At 39.9% G+C, this 24,844-nt stretch overlaps 2 protein-coding genes across 2 annotated transcripts in view; one reads left to right on the top strand and one right to left on the bottom strand.

Moving 5' to 3' along the window:
• Nucleotides 1–50: 50 nt before the first annotated feature.
• Nucleotides 51–24,844, bottom strand: part of LOC146321033 (oxysterol-binding protein-related protein 10-like) — a 59,765-nt gene continuing 34,971 nt past the window's right edge. Inside the window, exons 8-12 of the mRNA XM_084726021.1 lie at nt 20,337–20,856; nt 5,789–5,975; nt 3,687–3,869; nt 1,178–1,331; nt 51–657 (exon numbers count right to left, since the gene is read on the bottom strand). Of these exons, the coding sequence (XP_084582147.1) occupies nt 613–657; nt 1,178–1,331; nt 3,687–3,869; nt 5,789–5,975; nt 20,337–20,856 (1,089 nt within the window). The 3' untranslated portion in view covers nt 51–612. The remainder of the gene's footprint in view (nt 658–1,177; nt 1,332–3,686; nt 3,870–5,788; nt 5,976–20,336; nt 20,857–24,844) is intronic.
• Nucleotides 11,675–14,751, top strand: LOC146321034 (ciliary microtubule associated protein 1A-like). The gene is made up of 7 exons (XM_084727695.1): nt 11,675–11,702; nt 11,988–12,107; nt 12,201–12,404; nt 12,584–12,685; nt 13,552–13,673; nt 13,754–13,894; nt 14,659–14,751. Exons 1-7 carry the CDS (start codon nt 11,675–11,677, stop codon nt 14,749–14,751), a joined length of 810 nt encoding a protein of 269 aa, XP_084583821.1.

Genomic DNA, 24,844 nt, shown 5'->3' with positions numbered 1-24,844 from the left:
CAATGTCTTTCATTACAGAGAAGGTCAGTGTGCATGAAATGTGCGTAGTGGCTAAATAATTTATGCATCCATTCTTACAAACTCCCATCTAAACATAAATACACACACACACACACACACACACACACACACACACACACACACACACACACACACACACACACACACACACACACACACAATGCTCCCACATATACAGTGCTGTTTACACTATATTGTACAGTGAATTGTGCAAAACTGCTGTTTACAGTAGTACATTGTGCAAACATGTGAGAGGAGACATATCTGTTTACAGGAGTTTGTTTGGATCTATTGTCAGTCTGTCCAGGTACTTGTGTCTGAATACTGTAATCTCATTGGCTGTACCCGTGTAAGATCAGTCTCACCTCACTGTTGAGTTGATCCAGCATGATTCTGATTGGACAGGACTACATGTTTGTCCGTTCTCCTCTTGTAGTCTTTGGCACCTCTTGCTCTGGCACGTGGAGAGTCTTGTCTCTCACTCTCCCTGTCTTTCTCTGTCTCTCCTCCTGTCTCTGGCGGCCAGCTCTTGCCCCTGATTGCTCGACTCATTTCCTGGGAGTGAACACCTGCTTCCAAGGCTCCTGGTCATCAGTGAGCTTTCCACAGAGGGTTGTGGTACACCCAACCTTCACCCTGCACACACAAACACACACACACACACATGTGAGACACACACACACGCAAATTTTTAACTTCAACATTTACACTTCATTGATGATAGACAATATGTTCAAAGGACGGTTTACTAATCCACACTCTTGTGTGGGGAAAAGACTGAACACAAATTAAGGTGTTTTGTGATTGTGGAGGTGTGTGTGTGGTTCAGCCAAACGTGCTGGGTGCTATCTTGTGACCTTGTGACAGACCGATTACGCCACAGTTTTGACCCGGCTTTAGTTTGTCTAAAGCACAAGTGTATTTTATTCCAATGCACCGTGCACAAGATAGCAAACGCGCTGGGCCACACCTTCGTTTTGCCCTCATCTTTAGACCACTGCACAGACCAGGTGCAAGTGTGTTTGCTATCTTGCAGATGTGGCAAATATAGCACTTGCGCCGCTGTAAGATAGCAAAACCACCTGCGCTAATGGCTTTGCTCCACATCAGAGTTCTTGCTCCAGCAGAGAGTTTCAGTGAAGCTGCTCATTCTCACCTCTTTAATAAAATATTTGGGTTTCCAGGGGGTCTTGGTAGCAGCTCTTTGTCTTCCTTCGCTGCGCTGCCTCTCCTCCAGGTAGTGTTTGTGTTCTGTGGCTGAGTCCATGTTTCCTGCCTTCAGTGATGCAGTTACATGCTGCCAAAGACGCCTAAACAAGCAAAAAGAACAAGAATAATCCTCAGTATTATACACTGAACATGTTATATGCACTCAAGATCATGTAGTTTGGAACATCATAAGATTTCTAATGGATCCCTTTCAGACACAGACTTCTGTCATCACTATGACGTCATCAGGGTTTGCATCTGTTTGTTGGTCTGTTGGTCCAGCTGGGTGGTGAATGCATCTCTTGCTCTGTCTGTGTCTTGCGTATTTGTCAAGGCTTTGTGTCTGTTCTGTGACTTTGTGCCTGACAAACATGAGAGTGAAAACTACATTCTTACAATTGATCAACTCTAACAGACAACAGTGTTTACAAACTGCAGCTCAGAAAAGACAACTGTGTACAAGATGTAATCTATTTAGTTACTTTTAAAATCATAATTGAGTACTCAGTACAGTTTGAGACATACAAAGACATACAAAAGAAAAGAACAGAAACAAAAACAAAAACAAAAACAAAACAAAGCGCTGTGAAACACACATTTGGAGTAAGGACGTTAATCATGAATTGGTTAATTGCTGTTAAGAATTTAACATGTATTCAGGAATATTTAATCAATATTCATGGCAGTAATTTGCACTTCAATCAACATTGTTTTGTCTGATGGAGCCATTTGTTGAATAAAGAAAATTAAACTTAGATTTAAAATGAGAAAAAAAATGCCAAAAATATGAAAATGAGGACATGGACATGTGTTTTGTATGTTAGAAATTATTAATGATTTTTAGCGTTTTCAACGATTGATTCAGGAAAACGCACAAAAAGTGCAACTTGGAGAGGTGACAGCGACATCAACAGTTAAAAGAAACTAATACTCAAGTAGTTTTTGAGATGAATACTTTGTACTTTTACTGAAGTATACTTCTGACACTAGTGCTTTGCTTGTGATTGAGTAATATTTTAGCAATGTAACAGTACTTGTACTTGTACATTCCACCAGTGCTATTTTGAGACATAAAGCTGAATCCATATTTTGAGGACTGGACTAATTACCAAGTATTACCTCATTATTATATTTTATCATATTCTTCATTTTATATTTTCTACAATTTCTTATTCATGTTCATGTTGCAATTCACTCATCTTAAGATTCTATAGAAAAACTCTATTTAATAAATCTTATTTGTTTATCCTCCATTCTGTCCTCAGACTGTTTTAAAGAAGGGACTGTGTGTGTGTAACTGTGTTAATAAGAGGCTTTTTGGTCTGTGAACTTTCATGTGAATTGGTCCATAAATATCCAAACCTCTCTCTGTAGAAGGTGTCTGCTATCATTTGTCTTTGGTCTCTAAACCCACTTTTATATAATGACTTTTACTGGATTTCATATATTATCTTCTTTATCTACATTTTAATCCTGTTTTACATTGTCTATGTGGTAAATAATCAACACGTGAACGACCTAAAAGAGGTTCAAGTGCCTCCTCCCCAGCCAGGAGAAATGAAATAAACCTCTTGCAGAAATGGTGTCAAAATACAAAAGAAGAAGCACAAATTCAACAGTAGCTGTAACCATTTGCACATGCATCTACAAATTCAAACACACAACCTCACAAACTGCCACATGAAACAAGAATGCTGCCTAGTCCAGTGATGACCTCCCACAAGTGTCTATGATGACTGGTTCATGAGTTATGACTGCTGATGTGGCAAAATGATGTGTGTGTGTGTGTGTGTGTGTGTGTGTGTGTGTGTGTGTGTGTGTGTGTGTGTGTGTGTGTGTGTGTGTGTGTGTGTGTGTAAATGTGTATGTTTGTCTGTGTGCAGAGAAAAATTTGTGTTGCAGCAAGAGAAGAGAAAAAAACACAGGAAAACATTAGACACACACGATGTGCAGTTGACATTAACCTGTGCATGGGGTGACTTGCATCTATGCACAGGGGTACATGAATTTATTTAGAAGTGATGTGGAGTGATGTTGAGCTATAGAGCTGCTAGTTTTACCGAAAAAAGATGAAGGATGGATCAATACAGTGAATAACATGATATTAATAAAACATGAAAGAAAATGTTTTAGAGGCAAATTTTAAGTGTGTGCTTGGTGCTGAAACACAACTTAAAATCAGTTTCACTGTCTGAACATGAGTTTTTGGAGCTGTAGGAATTGTAAAGATATGAAAGGAAATGAAATTGTACCTTTAGGTGATGCACCGGAAGAAGCTGAAATATCAGTGTAAATGATAAAAAGGACCTGAAGTTTCAGTTAAAGTGATGTCCTAAATAAGAGTGCAACAGTGCACTTAATGAAAGCAAGCACGCTGATAGCATTTTTTTCTTATATTGTTGAGGCTGTAATAAAGAGAAACACAAAGTGTGTCTGAAAGACTTGAACGTACTCACCGGGACTCAAACTGGTCCTGCTTTTCTACAGGTCGGATCTTCTTCTTGATGATGGGCAGTTTGGACGTATCAATCACCTTGTTCTCCCCGTTGCTGTAGGTGAACTCCAGCATCCCGTTCCACTCGCCCTGCGCTTTACACACAATGTTCCCTGTTTGGTTGTGCTTCACCTCTGCTGTCACTCTGCAACAAATCGACAGACTTCTTTAGAATTCATGACTGACAAACAAAGCTGTCTATGTGTGTAGAGTATTCTGATTATCAGCCACATTTTTACATATTTCTTCCTACTACCTTTTCCTCTAATTTGAATGTGCTACATTTCAACAAATAATTATCAGACGCAGCATATCTTCAGACATCTGTGTATTTATTTTAGCTACACTACATCAATCTAATTAATCTAAATGCCAGCAGTGGGAACATAAAGCACTGTAAGGGCAAAATGAATTACAGACAATGCCAGATATGTATACACAGATTCACCCTTAATGACTAAGACAAGTCAGTGACCTTGTGTAGTGTTGTACTCAGCATCTGTCTTTGTTTCAAGATTGGTTTCAAGACACTTTATGAAGGTCTCAGTCACAAAATCAACCAAATTTTTCCTATGCAACGCTTACTGATATAGCTGGGACTTTAAGCGCACATCAGCACAAAATTAAGCATAGAGAAAGGTCAGCTACGTGTAGGTGATGCTAACAAAGAAAATTAGCTAACTATTGTTTTTGTTCTTTTTGTTTTTTTGTTTTCATTCACAAAGATGAGACAGGCCACATTCAGCTAATTAGGTTATAAAGTTATGTTACATCAAGTTTAGCTAATTGCACTTTCAACAAATGCTACACACCACAACAACACTGGTCTCGACTTGGTCTCAACCCCACAGAGTCTTGGTCTAGTCTCGGTCTCAATGCATGACTTAGTCTCAATTTAGGTGTCCTTGATTACAGCACTACTGTGAATCAGACAAAGAAATACAACATGCATCTTGGTCAGGTTCAGCACGCACACAGTGTCTCTCCAAAAGTGGTGCATCTGGTTCAGTATTTAGGCAGTTTAGGCAGCTTAGCTATCATCCAGCACTGGAGCTGCAAGCATCAGAGCGGAGCGTTGTGTACAATGACACATCTAAAAAAGTGCAAAGATTCAGCAGGGGAGGACTGCAAAACTCTCCCTTCAGTCCATCTATGAGCAGTCTGTACTCAGGCAGGCACGGGGGGTATTATCGGACCCGTCCCACATCCTTCACACAGAATATGAGCTCTTGCCTTCTGGCAGAAGGTACAGTATCCCAAAATGCAAATTGAACCATTTTAAACACTCTTTTGTACCCACCTCCATCAAAATTTTAAATAATTTTAAATAGATCTTGAGCTGTGTACGCTGGGTAAAGTGCAATCATTTGGTGTTCTGGTTGTCTTTGTTTTTATCCTATCCGGGTTCATTTTATTTTTATTTATTTTAATATTTTATTGGATGTATCATGAGTTTAAGTATGTGTATGTCTCTAGCTGTCATGTGTATATTTATTGTCTGCATGTATATTTATTGTTTGCAAGGGCAGCTACTTATATGCACTGTGAGTCCATGACAAATTTCCCCTAGGGGACAATAAAGTATATTCTATTCTATTCTATTCTATTCTATTCTATTCTATTCTATTCTATTCTAACAAAATGACGTTCAAGTCAAAGGCGTTTTGACTGACGGCGTTTTAGAGGCAGCCTACTATTCAAATACACATTACAGCTCCAAACTGTCTGTAGTGGTGTCAGCTGTGGGGGTTGGATAAATGTGATGCGGCCTTGGACTGTGGGTAATTTGGGAGTGTGGTGCAGGAACATCATAGATTTTCACAGATTTTTGGTTAAGTCTACAGGACAGAACTGCTTGATCTTCTCTGGAAAAAGGACACTGTAACAGTACAACTGGTCACTGTAGACTGGGGCCATTTGATAGTGTATTGAAGTGACAACACATCATTTATTGTTAAAAGTGTATTTAGCGTTGTGGTGAGGTGGGAGGAGTGGTGTTGCTGTAAGAATGATTTTGGTGGTTATTTTGGCCCAAAACTGCAGACACTGGCTCTCTCTGCTTACCGGTGTACTTTTCCTCCATAGAAGGGTTTGGTGTGGAAAGTGACAGTGGCAGAGTACCCACTCTTGGCACAGTTGATAGTGACCTTTCCCCCAAGTTCCACCCATGGCACAGTCAGAATGGAGCGAGCATAGGCACAGGGCAGCGTGAACACGTACTCCTCATCGTGCTCCAACAGATACAGAACACCTGGGAGAACAGGACAGAGACAGCATGAGAAATCAACTTTGGGTGTTAGAATAGAATTAGAAATAGAATTACTGCAGAGATGCACATATATAGAGTGGCTAGCTGAACACACAAAGATGAAGACCTTAAGCACCTGGACCTGGAGTAAAATATTTCTCTGAAATGTAGTGAAGTAGAGGTGGAAAAGAACAACAGATGGCTAGGCGGTAGTGAACGCTGTGATAGATCATCTGACAAAAATTTGTCACTCAAAGAAGAAGAGAACCATCAGAATTGAACAGCAGAAGATGTAACATGAAAACACCAGTGATCAGCAGGGTTGCTCACGCTGCAGTCTCTGGGCCTCCACAGCAGCTGGGATACAGCAGGGCTGCTCACATCACAGCCCCTGAGACTCACACCACAGGCGGGGAAGAGAGCACTCCAGCCCATGGGCCTCTCAGACAGTGTTTCAGGTGGGGGCGGGACACACACAGCTAACGTTAACTGGTGACAGTGACATAATATGAAGTGATAAAAAAAACCAAACAAACAAACAAAAAAACCCGTCAAAGTCGATATTCATTCATTCATTCATTCATTCGTTTTCTGTAACCACTTATTCCGTAAGGGTCGCGGGCTGCTGGAGTCTATCCCAGCTGACATTGGGCGAGAGGCGGGGTTCAGCCTGGACAAGTCGCCAGTTCATCACAGGGCTGACACATAGACACAGACAACCACTCACATTCACACCTACGGGCAATTTAGAGTCACCAGTTAACCTAGCATGCATGTCTTTGGACTGTGGGAGGAAGCCGGAGAACCTGGAGAGAACCCACGTAGACACAGGGAGAACATGCAAACTCCACACAGAAAGGCCCTGCCCCAGCCAGTCGGGGGCCGAAGTCGATATTCTGCTTAAAAATGCCACTTTAACAAAAACGCTGTTTTCTCGTTTTTTTGTCTGAAAAGTGGATCTTTTAATGTAACCAACCAACATTCAAGGGCTTATAAAAAAGAATGAATGAAAAAAAATGCTTCTTTGTGTCTGAAACTACAAGATTTGATCTTTCATTTGATAAATTCCATGTTAACATATTCATAGAAGTGAATATTCTGTGGGTGTTGAAAAATCAGTGAATTTTGTCAGAAATGCTGGCTGGCAAAAAAGAAAAAAAAACAGTGGGCAAGTGCAGGTTTGCAAAACTGAACTTGTGTGGGACTCTATCAAACAGGTTTGATCAGAGTTGGAATTAATTAACTTTTCATACTTTGAAGTATAGCTACTAAATGTTTGTACGAGTACAATGATGGCAAGCAGTTCTCCAACAATTTAATATTTTCCTGACCTTGAAATTCACTTTGCCTGTCTTTGTGGTAAACTTCCCCATTGTAGGACTAATACAGAAATATCTTATCTTACCTTTAAATGGGCCATTGCTGCAAAGTAACCCCACACACTTCTGCACACATAACACTGGTCTGTTATAACTCATACTGGCTCTGGATTACCAGGGCTCAGTTATCCTGTGTGTGGACATGATGTCTGACAAGTGATAATTCATGTTACATTCCTGAAATGCATCATGTTGCATGTCACATTTATGATGTAGATTTATAATTTTGATGACTGTGTTACAAAACAATCTGGCAGCATTAGATGATGCAGAGTGATGTGACTTTCAATATCTCCACAATCATAAACACAGCAGTAAAAGCCACAATCTTCCTGTAGAAGATGTCTCTCTATGATGTGTAATGTTCAGGCAGTATCTTGGTCAGTCAGTTGATCTGCCTGCTGTTGGGATGTTGGTCCACCACTTTTGCCCAGATTATAATAATTCAATAACCGATGGATGGCCAACAATGGATTGTCTTGAAATTTTGTACAGAAATCCACGATCCCCTGAAGATAAATCCTACTGACTGTGGTGATTACTGTACATACATGACTGCAATCCCCAAAATGGAGAGAACTGTATTATTTGTGGATAACATCACCCTTATCAGCCAGGTTTTGAATAACATTGAGACTTCATATTAGGAGGAAATCAACAGTCTTGCAGACTGGTGCACAGAAAACAACCTACTGCTTAATGTCAGCAAAACCAGAAGCTGACTGCTGTTGTTTTAGGCAAAGACACACACCCCTGTCTACATCGGTGGAGCTGAGGTGGAGCAGACGAACAGTTTATGTTCCTGGGAATAAACATCACAGAGAACCTGTCGTGGACATCACACAACTCCACCTTAGAAAAAGAAGAAGGGCTGTATTTTTAAAAGAAACTTAAGAATTCAAAGTTCCCGTGCCAAGTTCTTGTTAACTTCTCCAGAGGAGTGACTGAGAGCATCTTTACTGGAGACATCACAAACTGGCAGCATGTGACTCTAGTGGGTCATTACAACCAGAACATCATTGGTATCCATCTCCCAAGCATCAGTGATAATGGGGAGGTGAGGTGCTTGTGCAGAATGTAAAGGATACTACAAGATAACACCCACCCCAGCCACAGCCTGTTCAACCTACTGCTCTCTGGAAAGAGATACAGAAGTATCTGCTGCTGTACCACCAGACTGAAGAGCTTCTATCCTCAGGTTGTGAGACTCCTCAATTCATTCTCTAAACTGAAAGTGTTTATTTTTGTGTGTGCTTAGTCAATCATCCATTAACATAATTTTTGTTTTGTGTGTAGGATAAAGGGACTTGTGTTTTGTTGGACAAGTCTGTGTTGTAGAATAAGTAAATAAAACCTTGTACCTAGAACCCCATTGTCAGTAGGATTGATCCTCCTCCACTCCTGTCTCTAGTTTTGAACATGGTTCTGATTTTGTCTGCCTCCTGTCCCTCCTGAGCTCCTGTTCAGCCCTGTTCCCTTTTCCCTCCCTGCTGCTTATATAACAAGACAGCTGTCCTGTGCCCAGTCCACTACATCCACATCTGTTTCCCCAAGACACACACACACACACACACACACACACACACACACACACACACACACACACACACACACACACACACACACACACACACACACACACACACACACACATCTGTACACACTGCTCTGTTCCTCATCTGAATAATCTATGAGCAAAAAACATACACCCTATTGAGAAGAGTTCATTTATATTCATATATATGTATTCATTTAAGTGTATACCTGCATTTATGTGTATTTTTGTGCATATGCACATGCTGCAGTCACTCATGCAGCTGCCCCTGTAACAGAACTGAAACACATGACACCAGGTAGATATATGTATGTAGAAATTACATTAAGGAAACTGGGCAGCTTTATACACACACACTCGCACACACACACGCACGCACACACATTCATACACATTCATACACATTCATACACATGACATGTGTCTATGTAATATTACATCGCTATTATTGGACACCATCAAGGCCGTATAGAATGGGTTTATTAAATAATAATCTATGTTGGAAATGCCAAAATGAGACAGGCACATTTATGCATTGCATATGGGAATGCAAAATGGTCCAGCCTTTGTGGATAAAGGTCCTAGAGTAACTGGGCAGGGATGACATTGCCACTATCACCTCAGCTATGTTTATTAAGTGACAAGTCACAAATACCTCAGATTTCAAATGAAAGGTTTCTGGTTGTCATGGTTGGCATTATAAGTGCTGCCAGGAAAATCCTTGAACACTGGAAAACCCCTAAGTTAATAGATTTTAAAAGAATGGGCAAATCTGATGATAAAAGCAGCATCATATGAACACATGCATAATAAGATACATGGTAGAAATAAATCCAAAGCTCCTATCTGGGACCATTTTTGGACACATATCACACTTAACTGACATCCTCTCCTAACCATTGATGTTTTCTCAGTCTGTATGTTTTTTTGTTTTTTTTTTACTGTTTTGCCATGTCCTTTTTCTTATTTAGATGTGCCTTGCCATGTAAGAACTAAGTGATTGGTCTGCTCATCTTGAATTGCAAATGATGAAGTGATGTACCGAAAAGCTGATATTGAAAATAAAAACTTTAAATAAAAACAACAATAACAAAAAAAGGGTTGTTTCTATGGCAACGTTGTCATAGTGAAGTTGATAAGGACTGTAAACAATCCTTGTTTGGGTTCAGTGCACATTCTGGACATAAAGCCTGGCTCAAACACACACTTCACAGCAGGACCAAGATTTTTCAGAGGTAAAATCATTTATCTATGTATTTTAAGAGAGAAACTGAACTTATTATCGCACTAGACTGAAAGAGTCACTGATTTAAGTTTGTCTTCACTGCCACAGGCTTTGGTGTAAAATTTATTTCACTTTACCCACCAAGGTCAGGCAAAGTGTCCTCTGTTCTAGACAAAATGCATTTCATTAGATCATTTTAAAAAGTGGTCATGGTGTAAGTTACAGAATTTGCCTGCCTGCTGCTTTATGTAACTCATTAACATGGCAAGTGCTCCCTTTTATAAGTCAGACAAGTGAAGGAAATATGAATATGTCATTCAGCTATAAAGCTACATTTTCATGGTAAAAGTGACAGAATGAATTTGAACAAAAACATCTATATTTGCCCAAATTAAACAGTCTCAGCAATTAATTTAACAATTAAGGCTGCTGTGTTAAAATAACAATGTTTTCTTATTTTTGAGTATTGTATGTTTACTGTATGACTCAGAACTGTCGATTAATTAATTCTGTCACCATCTTGTCACTTGATAAATAGGTCCAAATGTGTGGAACATGGGAACGTATGTCAACATTTTTGAACGTATTTTTTAAGTCTTTCCTGCAATAATTATTTTCATTATCAGTTAATCTAATTAATCAGTCATTTTCTTCATTAATCAAGTAGTTATTTGGCCCCTAAAATGACAGAAAATGGTGAAAAATGTTGATCAGTGTTTCCCAAAGTCCAAGATGACGTCCTGAAAAGTCTTCTTTTGTGCACAACCCAAAAATACTAATTTTACTGTTGGAGAAGAGTAAAGAAAGCAGAAAAATCACATTTAAGAACTTGATATCGGAGAATTTTGACATTTTTTGTTTAAAAAAAACTACTCAAAACAATTGCTTATTAAAATAGATGCAGATTCATTTTATATCAACTAATAATATATTAATCATGCTAATAGGTGCTGGTGTTCTTTCATGTACTTGCCAGATATAAGTGAGAACACTGTTTCAACTGATTTCACCATTGAACTAACTGCAGTATGTCTGGACAATTTTACGAGTTGCTGAGTCAGGAGAACCTTTGTTCTAATAAGCTTACTGTGACAAAATCTTAATTGTTTGGGCATTCTTGTAAAATTTGCAAATATTTAATTCTTATGTCTGTTCTGTCTGAGTGAATATATTAATTTCCCGCCTGTATCAATTTAATTTTCCACACAGTTCTGTTGAACAACTCTTTGAGCGTTCATGGTTGAGAGTATAAGTTACTCTTTTGACTACAGGCTGTGTATCTGTATTAGTTCTTGACTATCTTAAGTAGGACGATGACACAATGGATTCTGGGTAAATGAAGACCTTTTTGACAGTGACAGTAAACCGTGTTAATCCCGCTACTTAGAGGAGCATCAAAGATGCTCAAAAAATATATAAAAATGTGTCACAAAATGCAAAGAAATCATTATTCTCTTCATAGCAAATAACAGATTTTGTCTTCCTTTTTTTTGTTGTTGGGTGCTTCTGATCAGTTGGTGACACTGATTGTTACCATGGTAACATGGGTCTTAAGCCTAAATCAGTCTGGGGTAAGGTGTCTAATTTTTTTGGCTTATGGTTAGTGGGTCTTCATGTTTGTGAAATGGTCTAACTCATGAATCTATGAGCCAAATTAAGACAATTCTAACGCTACAAACCAGTCTAAAATATATTTGGTTTAGTAATGACCAGTTGGTTTAACCTAGGCAGGCCTAAGTCCTGTTAGTGCAATCAGCCCCAGAAGCACTTCTGGTACTGCTGTTTTTCCGTCATAATTAAAAGCCAATTTATCGATTTGCTTTTAGTCATAACCCATCTCTCGCTGTCTCTCACAGTAATGCTAACCCCAAAATCTGAGCCCTGGGTTGGGACCTGGAGGCCCCACAGGCCAAAAGGGCCCATAGCTGCTCTCTATGGTAGCCCAGGGCCAAAATATGCCCTGCCTCCACTCACAGGTACAGCCAAAATGGCCAATAAGCCTTTATTTCAACACCGTTATTTATTATAATAACTATGATTGACGTTGTCTCTTTGTTTCCTCCATAAAGGTCATTCTAAACAGGACCCGACAAAATACACAGCACCAGTGTTCAGCTTTGGGAGACGTCATGCTCTGCCCAAGTCTGACTGCTCCCCTGGGCCAAAGTACCGCATCCCCTCCAACATCACCAGATTCGGTCGGGACGGCACTCCTGCCTTCTCGCACTGCAGCCGCCCAAAGGAGCTTGTGCCATTCCAGACCCCTGGGCCAGGTCAGAGAACCGCCCCCCCACCACCCCCACTAAAACATTTGTAGAACCAAATGAAAATGACATACTGCTGACTCACTCTCTGAAAGCTGACAATATTCCACTGTTGTCATGAGCCAGACTACTGTCACCAGTGTTCACCTTTCAGCAGTATTTTTATACAACTTTCTTTGGTGTTTCAGGCAAATACAGCCTAGAGAAATCAGAGAAAGTGGTCTTCTGCTGTGCTCCTGCATTTTCTTTATCTGGGAGGCACAAAGAATTCAGCAGTAGCCAAACACCAGGTAATATATTGCATTTCATGTCACTTTAACACTAGAGGTGGCAGAATTCTACAACTACTAGAATGGCCATATACTAGTAATTTTGATCTTTGGCTTGCAAACACTATTATTATACCAAACTAAGATATTAATGTATTAATTCTGTTGGTTTATCTTTTAAAAATTAAACACCAAAATGGAAATGTCATAAAATATATTTGTTATTTTTTCACGTGCTTATCAATATGCATGCCTTTGCCCGTAGTAAACTGTAATGATTGCATATTCAGACAATAACCATCAGAGATCTGACTCAAATTTTAGATTAATCAAGAATTACTTGAGAAACAATTATTTTAAGATTTCAAATGCCATCACAACCTTCACAAAAAATAACCATACCCTTTAGGAAAGGGTGGAAACAAGTACTAAAATAAAACTATAAAAATTGGAAATGTTGCTATTTCTAATAAGTAAGGGTACTTCGTCTCAAAATTTGAGCGCTTTAACACAAAAATTCAGTGGGTTATAGGTGCTGAGACAAAAGTGTTATAACTGTCCCTGGTCTCCCCTACTTTATTTTTAATTGAGTCTAATTAATTAATTATTGGTATTTTAAAGTCAGGAAATTGTAAACTTATTAGGTTTCATTGATAGAGACAATGATAGTTGCTAAGCAACCAGATGCATCTCCAACTGTGCAGAAAGTAACAATATAAGTGGCAATTTCCATGTGGTCAGTATGACCGCTTATGGTTAAAATAGACACATTTAGGAAAAGACAGGTTGGAAACTCAAAATTACCACTTTGGCTGTTCTAGTGTTAAGCTGTGGATTACAAAATTTCATGGCACAAGGAATGCTAACTTCCTCTGCCACTCATACAGGTCCAGCAGCCTACTCTCTGCCCCCTGTGCTGGGGCCCAAAACTGTGGTCACAACTGGGGCTCCCGCCTACTCACTCGTTGGCCGCAGCAAAACTGGAGTTTTCGCTGAGGATCTGACGAAGGTACATACACATAAAATCGTAAAAACAATTACCAAAATCTGTGATTTACTCTTTACTCTGTACTTTCTCTCCCCCTCCAGTATCCTGGAATCGCTGCCTACAAAGTTGTAGACCCCAACATTTACAAACAAAAACCTCCCCAGTTCAGTATAGCAGGCCGCAACTTCGCCCCAAGTGGAACAGCAAAGACACCAGGACCTGGTACATACAGTCCTGAAAAGGTGAGAAACCTTACTATACCTCATATAATAGGTTCCCAACCTGGGGTTCATGCCCCCCTGAGGGGTATGCCAAAAATCCAAGAGGGTCCCCAAAGCTTTATCTGCTCTGAACGTTTGTCAAAATTAGATTTCAACATGTTGACTGAAATTACAATTTATGCAAAAGTATACAAACTATACATTTCTGTTAGCTCTGTGGGTGTGTGTAAGTCTATTCTGTTGGGCTGTGAAACCAAAAAGGTTAAAGGGACAGTTCACCCCAAAATCAAAAACACATATTTTTTGTCAGGCCTGTTGTGCAAGGAATTTGGAGATACTGGCTGTAGAGATGTCTGCTGTCTTTCGGCTTGTTACTCAAGATAATCCACAGACATTGTTGTGAGCAGTTTCATATAGGAACTACTTTCTGTCTGCTGTAGAATCTACTGGAATCACTTTTTTCTTACCATTATGAAAAGCTGAATTTTCAAGCCAAGTCCCATTAAGTCCCATTATATTGTAGAGAAGGCAGACATCTCTATGGCTGATATCTCCTAAACTCTGCAACTCACACAAAAAAAAATCTGGATGCGTAAACAACACTACAGTTTTGATTTTGGGGTGAACTGTCTCTTCAAACTTGTCATTTACCAAAGCTAAAGGTTCTCAGAATGGAAATGCTTTTCATTGATACAAAGGTTAGGAATTGCTGCCTTATTTGATCATAACAAAGACCCCCAAATATTTTGCATTTTGTTGAATCACTGACATTTCTCTCTTCCTAGGTGACTTTGACAAGATCACAGGCTCCCAGCTTCTCCTTTGGAATACGTCACTCAGAGTACATGATTCCTTTCTTTCCGTGTATTACTGAATAAAGCGTAAAAACCAAACTGCTCATGATTATATATTTTATTGCTTCAGTTGTGCTCTGTGGTGTTGATATTTGAAGAAAATTTCACTGAATTAAAAAAGTTTAACCAGTGGATCATGTCTGACAGTCTGTTTAAGACCATTTAAATTTTTCTCAGTGGGTTAGAAAATGATGATTTTGTAGAATTACTTTCGACTGTTATTGCTACTAAAGATTACTCATCTGCGTTTTGTCAGCATTTTGTCTCTCCACTGAATAGCTCTGGCATAACCTGCCTTTTTTTTAATCTAGTTTTAGCCATATTTCGTGTTACATATATATTAGTAATTATTAGTATTAGTAATTATTAGTATATATTTTAACCGGAGTAAGGATTTTAGCAATCAGGGACCCTGATCTTAAGCTATCAGAGAAACAAGCTGAGCACACACACTTAAGTGGCTATGGCCCCACTTACCTCGCCTTCTGGCTGCAAGAGCTGTGTATACCTCAGCAAAAAGATCATTGAGTTGGAGCAGAGGATATCCACACTGTACAAAATCCAGGAAGCTGAGAGACATTTGCATACTATCCTCTACAGCCCTGCACAAGGCTCTGTCAACAATAAAGAACTGGAGGCTACTGCTCTGTATTTGTCTGACGCCCTTGCTGCTCCTGCTTTTGGCCTCTTGACTCCACTCTGCCCGCTGCCACTGGTCCGCCCGCTGGCTTCACTACACCATCTGCTGCTGCTCTGGCCACTGGCTCCACTCCAACTGCTAGCTTCACTCTGCTGGCTGCTCCTGCTGGTGCTCCAGCCGCTGGCTTCACTCCACTGGGTGATACTGCTGCTACTCTGCCCATTGGCTTCACTCCGGCCACTGACTCCACTCTTCCTGCTGTTGCTGGTGCTCTGGGCGCTGCTTCTGATTCTGCTCCAGTGGCCTTTCCAGAGGATCCCTGGCTCCAGCTCGGGGCAAAGCCCAGTCAGTTCAATTCCATCACACCCGGAGTCCTGTGTCGCTGTTGGCAAGCGCAAAAAGGGGAGGCTCTCCTGCACTCCTGCAGCCAGTGGCATCCAGCTGGAGAAACGATATGATATTCTCGACCTGCATGACTTTCCCCCAATACCTGGGAACCGGCAGCCTCCTCCACCTCCCATCATCTCATCCAGGCCCAGTGGATCTCCATCTCTCTCAGTGAATATATCTTGGCGAACCTCTCACCCCATGCCCCGTCATTCAATGCTTTCAATTCACTCCAGCTCCACGGGGCCGTTACTCCGCCAACTCCTCTCTCCAGCCCCTGTCCTATGTTACCTCACCGAGGGCGAAATCTTCATCTCCGCTGGCTGCTTCACCCAACATGATGGTTATCAGTGATTCAGTAATAAGGCACGTCAGGAGAAGGTCAGCAGAGACATACTGTTTCCCAAGTGCTAAGGCAGCAGGCATCATGGGCGAGATCCCCAGCCTCTTAGCGAAGCACACCGATGCTAAGAATGTAATCATCCATGTCGGCTGCAACGACGTCTCCAGCCAGACCTCTGAAATATTAAAACGGGATTTTAGCAAGCTTCTCCACCTGCTGAACGGCTATGGAAAGTGTGTTTTTGTCTCCAGCCCCATACCTCCACTTGGCCAAAGTGTCAGTCGTTTTAGCCACATTCTTAGTCTTTACACATGGCTCTAGTCTGCTTGCACAGTGCACAACATGGTTTTTATTGACAACCTCTTCTGGAACTGTCAGTCTGGACTGCATCCATCCCAGCAGGCTAGGTGCTCACATTTTAACGCACAACATATTCCATACAGTTCTTAATACTCCAGCAGTTGGACTGTGTCCCGCCTCATGTCCAAGTGACTTCTTTTAACTTTTAAAGCATTGAACGGCCTTGCTCCAAATTACTTGAAGGACCTTTTGATCACTTATGTGCCACAGTGGGCACTGAGATCTATGGATGCAGCTCTAAAAGGTGACCAGACGCTGTCAGTCTCCTGATTGAAATTATTAAATTCATTAGCTTCTTTTACATCATTACTCAAAACCATCGTGGTCAAAAACGACACCCGGTGGGCTGGAGCCAAAATTCGACCTTGACAAAAATGGCTCCAAACGCAGCCAAAAGTCATCTCCTTCAAAACTGACACCCGCAGGGCTGTCGTCTGAGCCAAAATTCATGGTTGTCAAAAATGGCTCCAAACACAGCCAAAAGTCATGCAGATGAAAAACAACACCCGCAGCGCTGTCGTCTGAGCCAAAAAATTCATGGTCAACAAAAACGGCTCCCAATGCAGCCAAAAGTCATCTCCTTCAAAAACGACACCCGCGGGGCTGTCGTCGGAGCCAAAATTCGACCTTGCCAAAAACTGTGTCTGTCTCTTTCCCAGCAGGTGTGGCTTCTCAGTAATTCAAGCACCTATAAGGAGGGGGAGAGGACTACAGTTCATTCTCCTTCCTCCTGGTGGTGGTGGCGGCAGCGGCAGCAGCAGCGGCAGCAGGAGCAGCAGCAGGAGGAGGTTGGTAGTGGCTGTCATGTGACCCCATGTAGTTACTCTTGGTTTTCTTTTTTCTTTGTTTCTCCTGCTGGGTCCAGTAGTTCAGTTTTTGTGGCTTTGTTTCTATTGTTTGGGCTGTAGTTTGGTTATGTTAGGGTAGAGGGGAGAACCCTGTTCCTCCGGCCCCATTAATTTAGCTAGGTTTTTAGGCTTTTGGTCTTTGTGTTGGTCACATTGCCTGTCTACCTTTTTTTAATAAAACAAACAAACAAAAAAAAAAAAAAACGTGGTTTCTTGTAACTCTTGGCTTGTTTGACTGTATTCGGTCGGCACAAACTAATTTAGGGGATCGTAACACAACCAAAATAACCCAGTACCAAGTATGACAACTTCTCCAGACAAATGATACCTGCATTCAATATTTTTTAATCTTTTTTCTATCCAGATCTAAAAAAAAAAAAAGTACTGTTATGCTCAGAGCCAATCACTGCAATGGCAATTTATGGAACGTGATTGGCCTGCTTCAGTTTTGTGCTCAAGGTCTGGTAAGCCTGTTGCTGATATTCTCCACCAGTGGCAAAAAAAACCACACTCCTTATCTGAATACACAGACATGATGAACATATTTTTTGACTCAGTGTGATGTACACTTTCCAGGAACATCAGCGCCTCAGATGTCCATCATGAATAAACATCATAGAATTATGATGAAATGTGCTCCCAGTAACTCCAGACCAGTGAGAAAATAATCCAGTGGTAGTTGTCTGTACATCGACGGATACATTGCAGAGAGGAACTGCTAATGGCTAATTCATCACACTTTAAATGGTGCCAACTTGGGCCTGGAGCAACATGCAGGTAAAGGTGCTAATTTAGAGGTTCAAAATTCACTCAATAATCAATTATCAGTCTCCAGAATGAGAAACACAGATGTATTCTTGAAACCACAATAAACAGGCTCTGAATTAAAAAAAAAAAAAAAGCTGGGTGTCCCTGCAGGAAAAGGTGGAACTCTATCAGATGGTGCTGGAACAGTGGTTAAACCTAACACTAGAATAGCCAGAATTGTGTTTTTTATCATGATAAATATTAGACTAAGAGATTTTTTTTAAAAAAGTGAAATAATACCATAATGTAAATTTTGTTAAATGAATTTAGATATTTATTTATATGCATGCCATTGTATAGTAAACTGTAATGACTGCATATAATCACAACAGCATTCTTCTGTAGAATGATAAACATCAGTGATCTGATTCAAATTTTAGATTAATCCAAAATTACTCAGAGTGAGAAACACTTAAATGTATTTTATAAGATTATAAACATGTTATGTTAACTTTAATAACAAATTTTAACCTAGAACCATCAGAAAATAATCATAGCCTATCAGAAAAGGATGGAAAAACAATGAGTACAAAAACAAAACAAAAAAAGTTTGTGGTTTGTAAAAAAGTTTGTTTCAAAATTTGAGGTTCAACACAAAAATTCAGTGAGTTGATACAAAGTGTTACAACTGTCCCTGCTCTCCCCTATTTTATTTTTAACTGAGTCTAATTAATTAATTTTATTTTAATGACAGGAAATTGGAAATTGAGATCAATGTGAAGCTTTATCACCAGAGACAATGATAGTTGCTAAGCAACTAAGATGCATCTTTAACTGCAAAAAGTAACACTATAACAGTGGCAATTTCCCTGCCTATGGCTGAAATAGATAAAAAATAATCACATGTTCTTTGCCTTTTGTATAATTTATATATTAAAAAACATTTTAAATGAAAATACAAACACTTTTAGGAAAAGTCAGGTACCAGCAGCATTGTATTTTTTTTAGTTCAACGAAGTTGTCACACATATACATTTGAAAATAGTCAAAATGATTGTCTTGACTGTTCTAATAAAGCCCCTAAATAAGAACTGAATAATAAGAGGTTAACATTTTGTTTCATGTCTGCTTTCAATAGCATGTAAGACACTGAACTGTGTCCACAGTGTGATCCTGTGGCCTGTTTCACACTTCATACCTTATAAATCATTTACATCCTCTGTGTACTGTGTTTTCTCTCTCTCCCTCTCTCTCCCTCTCCCTCTCCCTCTCCCTCTCCCTCTCCCTCTCCCTCTCTCTCTCTCTCTCTCTCTCTCTCTCTCTCTCTCTCTCTCTCTCTCTCTCTCTCACACACACACACACACACAGTTTCAGAGTCGGCTGAGTGCTGTAAACAGTTTCATGGTTGCGAATAACAACAGTACATACAGTACATATACAATTAAAAAAGCATCAAGGATAAAACAAGTTACAGGACTTATTTCTATTGCAGTATTAGTTAAAGTGGACAAGGTGACATAGTTTCCAAATCCAAATCACTAAAGCTCTTAGTAAGACAGATTTTGGGCCTATTCTGTTCCTCACAGTTGCTCAGTGGGTGAATCTAGGCACACCCTAAAATTTTAAAGAAAGAACAGTTATTCATTTCCATATGATTTTTTGGCAAAGCCAAAGGGAGCCACTGGACAGGGGCAAAAGAGCCATATGCAGCTCCGGAGCTGAAGGATGTTAACCCCCGAACTAGATGATACCCCATCATCCACTGAGCTGACAGAGAGAACTGCCCTGTGTCTGAAACTATCAGATCTGTTCTTTCTTTTGATATATTTCATGTTTTGAAATTTGAATTTTGTCTAAAATACAAAAACACTGGCATGGAAAGAGTTCATAACAATTAGAATAATAATAATAATAGCAATAATAGTAATAATCATACTAATAATACGAGTAATTGTAATAATAAGATGAAAATGAATTAATATTAGCTGTAGCAGTGGATGTGGAGCAGCCAGTGTAGGTGTCTTGCAGCCATAGATTCAGACTCTACAGCTGTGGAGACAGTAAATACTTTTATTAAGGATCCAAATTAGTATACTAGTAATTTCTGATCAAAGCAATTAATATTTATTTTACACAATGTTATGAAATAATGAAGATTTTTTAAAAACAATTCCAAACCTTAACAAAAGACCCTGATTTCACCAAAATACCATTACCTTAGCTTGCTGCTAATCTGAAAATCAATCACACAATCATCTTTAGAATACTCTGCATGTTGTCTTACCTTCCCCGACCATGGACACTCCAACAGACATGCCCATGAACTTGCTCTTGGTCCAGACATGAGTGTTGACACACATCCTCTTCTCCTTGCACTCACAGTAGAAGCCTGATACAGGAGGGTGGTGGGAAACCTGCTCTGCCACAAACCGAACGCGATAGCAGTCTGAGTTTGTTTTCGTACTACCATCCGCCCCCCTCTGTGGGGACCCGCTCATTGTGGTGGCTGTGGGTGCTGTGTTGGGACCAGTGCAGGTGGTAGACCTGAGAGGTCGAACACGGTCCCGAGGCACGTACCAAGAACAGTGGAAGTTCTCACCCAGGATGGGATTGTAGGGCTTCTTGGCCACAGCACCTTTCCGGCCCTCGTGGAAGGCAGTCAGGTAGTACTCGACAAAGCGAACGATGCGCTCTTCTGGTGTGCAGCCAGAGGTGATGGAGAGGAACATGTCGGGATGAGCCATGAAGTTGGCATACATCTCTAGTAAGGAACGCTTCTCCAGGATGAAGGTAGGGAGCACCACCTAGTAGAAGGACAGAAAGATGACAGCAAAAAGGAAGCATGTCTGTATTTTACTGGATTCCTAAAAAATTACATTGATAAATACCATTTATATTTAAGATGTCAAACTGAGAGATAGATGACCAACCCCCTGTGTGTGAAGATTACTAAATGACAGTGGATTTTAGACATCACATTTGTGATATGAGATAAAGCTTTTAGCTCAGAATTTATTTTTTATTTTGAGTCTATTTGTAATTTTTTGTCTGTTTTGTGGCTCGTGATAATGTGATAATGCTGGAAAGTCAATAAAATAAACTATAAACATATAAAATTGGTTTGCCTTAGCTAAAAATAATAATAATATTAACTGTTTATAAAACACACACACACAATTGAACAGAGGTGCTTTTTTTTAAAAAAAAAAAAAAAAAAAAAAAAAAAATATGAATGGCTGATGAAGTCCAGGGATCCATAATGTGACTTATGGGATGAAAATATGGGATGGGAAAAAAAATCTATCCTTTATTTATCCTTTATATTCCTTTAGAACTGAGTGTCTTAGAGGTCCAGTAACCAAATCACCACTGCACTGCAGGTTCTTAAGGGCATTAAATGATCATATGTGAACACAGTTGTTCTAAGAGTTTCAAGAGTTTTAAGTAGTTTTCACTACGTAAAAGTAGAGAAGAGAGAATTTTATTATGGTACCCTGCTAAATAGTAGAAATAAAATATGTTTTTAATAATTTATCCTGGTGTGCCTCTCCTGATATTTCTTAAAGGGCCTTTCCCTTGTTACAGATACTCTAGTTAAAAAACTCCAGAACTATGTAAATTACGAGAATCTGTGTTAAAGGAGAAGCGTCATTAAACCTGGACACAAAGTCTGTGATGTCCACACTGTAAACCCAAATACTCACCATAATTGCCACAGTTTTTCTGAGTTGGTAAACTTAAAAGCTGAGCTTAAATATAGTTAGTGTTACATGTACTCTTTGATTATAGTTATATTAAAAAGATTGAAGCCAAATATATTCCATAAATGAAATTTTCATTCACCTGTCTTATTGCAACAAGTTAACACACAAAAGTTAAGAAAACTCAAACTTTTAGTTTTGAAAATGTTTTATGAACTAATGATGTTTTGTTGAGATAATTAACTTTTCTTCTTTGGATAAACGCAAATCTTTGAAACAAAAAGAAAGTATATTTCAAAAATTGTTGAAGTCAATAATGGCTAATAATTTTATATTTTCAAATGCAACAACTTAATTTTAAAGCACGTGAATAAAGATACATCAGGTTCATAGTTCACTGTGAAGAATAAAATAAAATAAAATAAAATAAAATAAAATACAATTTATGGGGGGATTGTAAAATTCAGAGATTCAATTTTATTTGAAGAAGAAAAGTTAATTATCTCAACAAAAGATTATTGGTCAGCAAGGTCCTAATGAGTCTGAATGGAAGTTTTGCTCCCTGGTCTGTTTCAGAGGTTTTGGAAAGTGTAGCCTGCTCTCCTCTATGTCAAGTTTTAACAATGGCCAACTTCCACATTCACATGTGGAAGCTGCCCAGGTCAACCACGGTTTAATCTGGTAGCCACCGAGTAGCAGAGCGCAGAGCAGTTGGGGTTAGGGGCTTTGCTTAAGGGCACCTCAGTGGTGGTATTGAGGGAGGACCAAGTGCTGCTCTTTCACTGTCCCTGCTCAGACTGGTTGAGGGATTAAACCAGCAACCTCCAGGTAACAGGCTCATTTCTCAGTTCTTTAGGCCACCACTGTCTTGTGTTAAAGGACAATTGTGTGGGAATTAGCAACATCTAGTGGTGAAATAGCAGATTTTTGAAGTGTGCAGGAGAACCTACGGAGGATGGAAAACTTTCACAAAAAGGCTGTATCTAGAACCAGTGTTTGCTTTGTCCATACTGGGCTACTGCAGAAACATGGTGGGGATTATACTGCACATTACTGAAAACATACTTACATACACACTTGAGCAAGATCGTCTTTAACAGATCAGTCACAGCACGGCTGGAGCCTGTTTGTGTCTGTGTAGGATAAAGGGGGAAGAGGAGAGAGAGATGGAGGATACCTGGCGGCCAGGCTGGTTCAGCTCACACCATCTCTCTCCCCCACTCCTCACTCCTCTCCCCCACCCTGCCTGCTGGCTCCTTCTTCAGGAGCTTCACTCAGCTGAACTGCATAATAATGATGATGACAAACACCATAACCTTCATTCACTCTATCCATTAACAACCTCCCCGCTCCCACTAGACCCCCTCCCAACCTTCCCTCTACCACCCTGGGGGGAATGAGCCCTGAACTTGTCCATATGTACTGTAACAGCTTCAGTGGTAAATGAGCTATGGTTTCATATCATGTGATGTGGTGGGGTAAGTTGATTAGCAGAGACTCTCTTATCGACCACCAGGTTATATAAAGTCAAGCCTGTTATGCAACCTGACAGTCCAATTGATGGCAGCTCACAGTCAAAGTTGGTGTTTTTGAAGAGCCACACCAATGTCAAAGTATTGATCCGTCTCACACTGCAGCACCATGAGTCAGTGTGACATAACAAGGACAAATGGCTGATGGATGAAGGGATAGATGGATGGAAGTGTGATAGGATAAATGGACTCCCAGTCCCCTCTGTGCTTGCTCTTGGTGGAACTATTGGTTTATAAAGAGTACAGTCTAAACTTGCTCTGTATAAAAAGTGCCCTGAGATAAGATTATGATTTGCTCTATATAAATAAAACTGACCTGGCAGGGCGGGTGGCTATCCATGCTTAAATATTTGAATGAATAATATGGTTGGATCACAAGGAGGCCCCCACACTTCCAAAATCTGTCTACACCACCCTTTCACACAAGAATTATGGTGAAACTGGAGGGTTTCAGGTATTCAGGGTCAGAATCCCCATCAGCATATATCCCTGTGATCCAGAGCACTGGTCCATCAGTAATCAGACTGAGCTCACTGGTCTGAAAGAGTCACCACAATCACATGAGCAGGAGACATCTGACTGCTGACTAAAACCACAATCCACACAGGGGAGGGGGGAGGAAATTAAGAGGTGGGTGGGGGGCAGTGGTTGAAATAAAGAGAGAAAATACAGATACAGAGAGGAAGAACAAGGTCAACACTAAAATACATTCCGAGTATTATTTACTTTTTTTTTTTTACCATAGTACACTGGTGGTAACAACGGATCCGCATCTGATGCAGCATTGTGTGTTCTCCCATTTATACACTAGTCTACTGCTGGGCTTAGTGTGTTCACCCTGATGTGTGTGTTTCAGTGTGTGTGTATGTTGAATATTCCAGCTGCTCTCCCATAATAACACACAGGCACAAAGTCTCTATAATATCAAGGTGACTGCTGAGGGGCTATATAAGAACATATTATACTGTATGATAAAGTTAAAGAAGACAAATGTGGATAAATTCACAGGTCACGAGTCTAAATAAAATGTTTATGACAGAAAGAACATCATGCAAATATTTGAAACTATTATACTGATGTAGGAATTCACATACAAGAATCTAGTAAACTTACGGGAAAGTCTGAACCCTTTTAGATGTTCTAAATCCCTGCAGCAAGATTACAGGAACACCATACAAGGCCTCAAATAATAAAATAACTGAACTAGTCCTCTGGAGTTTTTATTTTTATTTTTTCAGATTTAAGTACTTGTTAATGTTTCCTGCCCACTGAATAATGTAACATGTCTCCTGCTACCTTCGTGAAATATATTAGACACAATCAATAATCAATTCATGTTTGGTCTTGTAAAAATGCACATGGAATTGACCCTTTGCTAAGCCCTGCCCCCAAACAGTACCTGTCCAATCATATGTTAGTAACCATAACTATGGCTGTCGAACTTTTCATTTCTCTCCATGTTGAAGGTGTGCAAGAGGCTCTGAGAAGAGTGATGCTCAGCGTGTCATTAGTCTGGATGGTGGTGTCTTTTTTGTCGTTTCTCAAAAACATGAAACAAG

This window comes from Lutjanus erythropterus, chromosome 9, assembly GCF_056507025.1.
Source record: "Lutjanus erythropterus isolate fLutEry1 chromosome 9, fLutEry1.hap2, whole genome shotgun sequence".
Lineage (NCBI taxonomy): Eukaryota > Metazoa > Chordata > Actinopteri > Lutjaniformes > Lutjanidae > Lutjanus > Lutjanus erythropterus.
The sequence above is the reverse complement of the archived record's forward strand: the minus strand, read 5'-3'. Positions and strand labels throughout refer to the sequence as shown.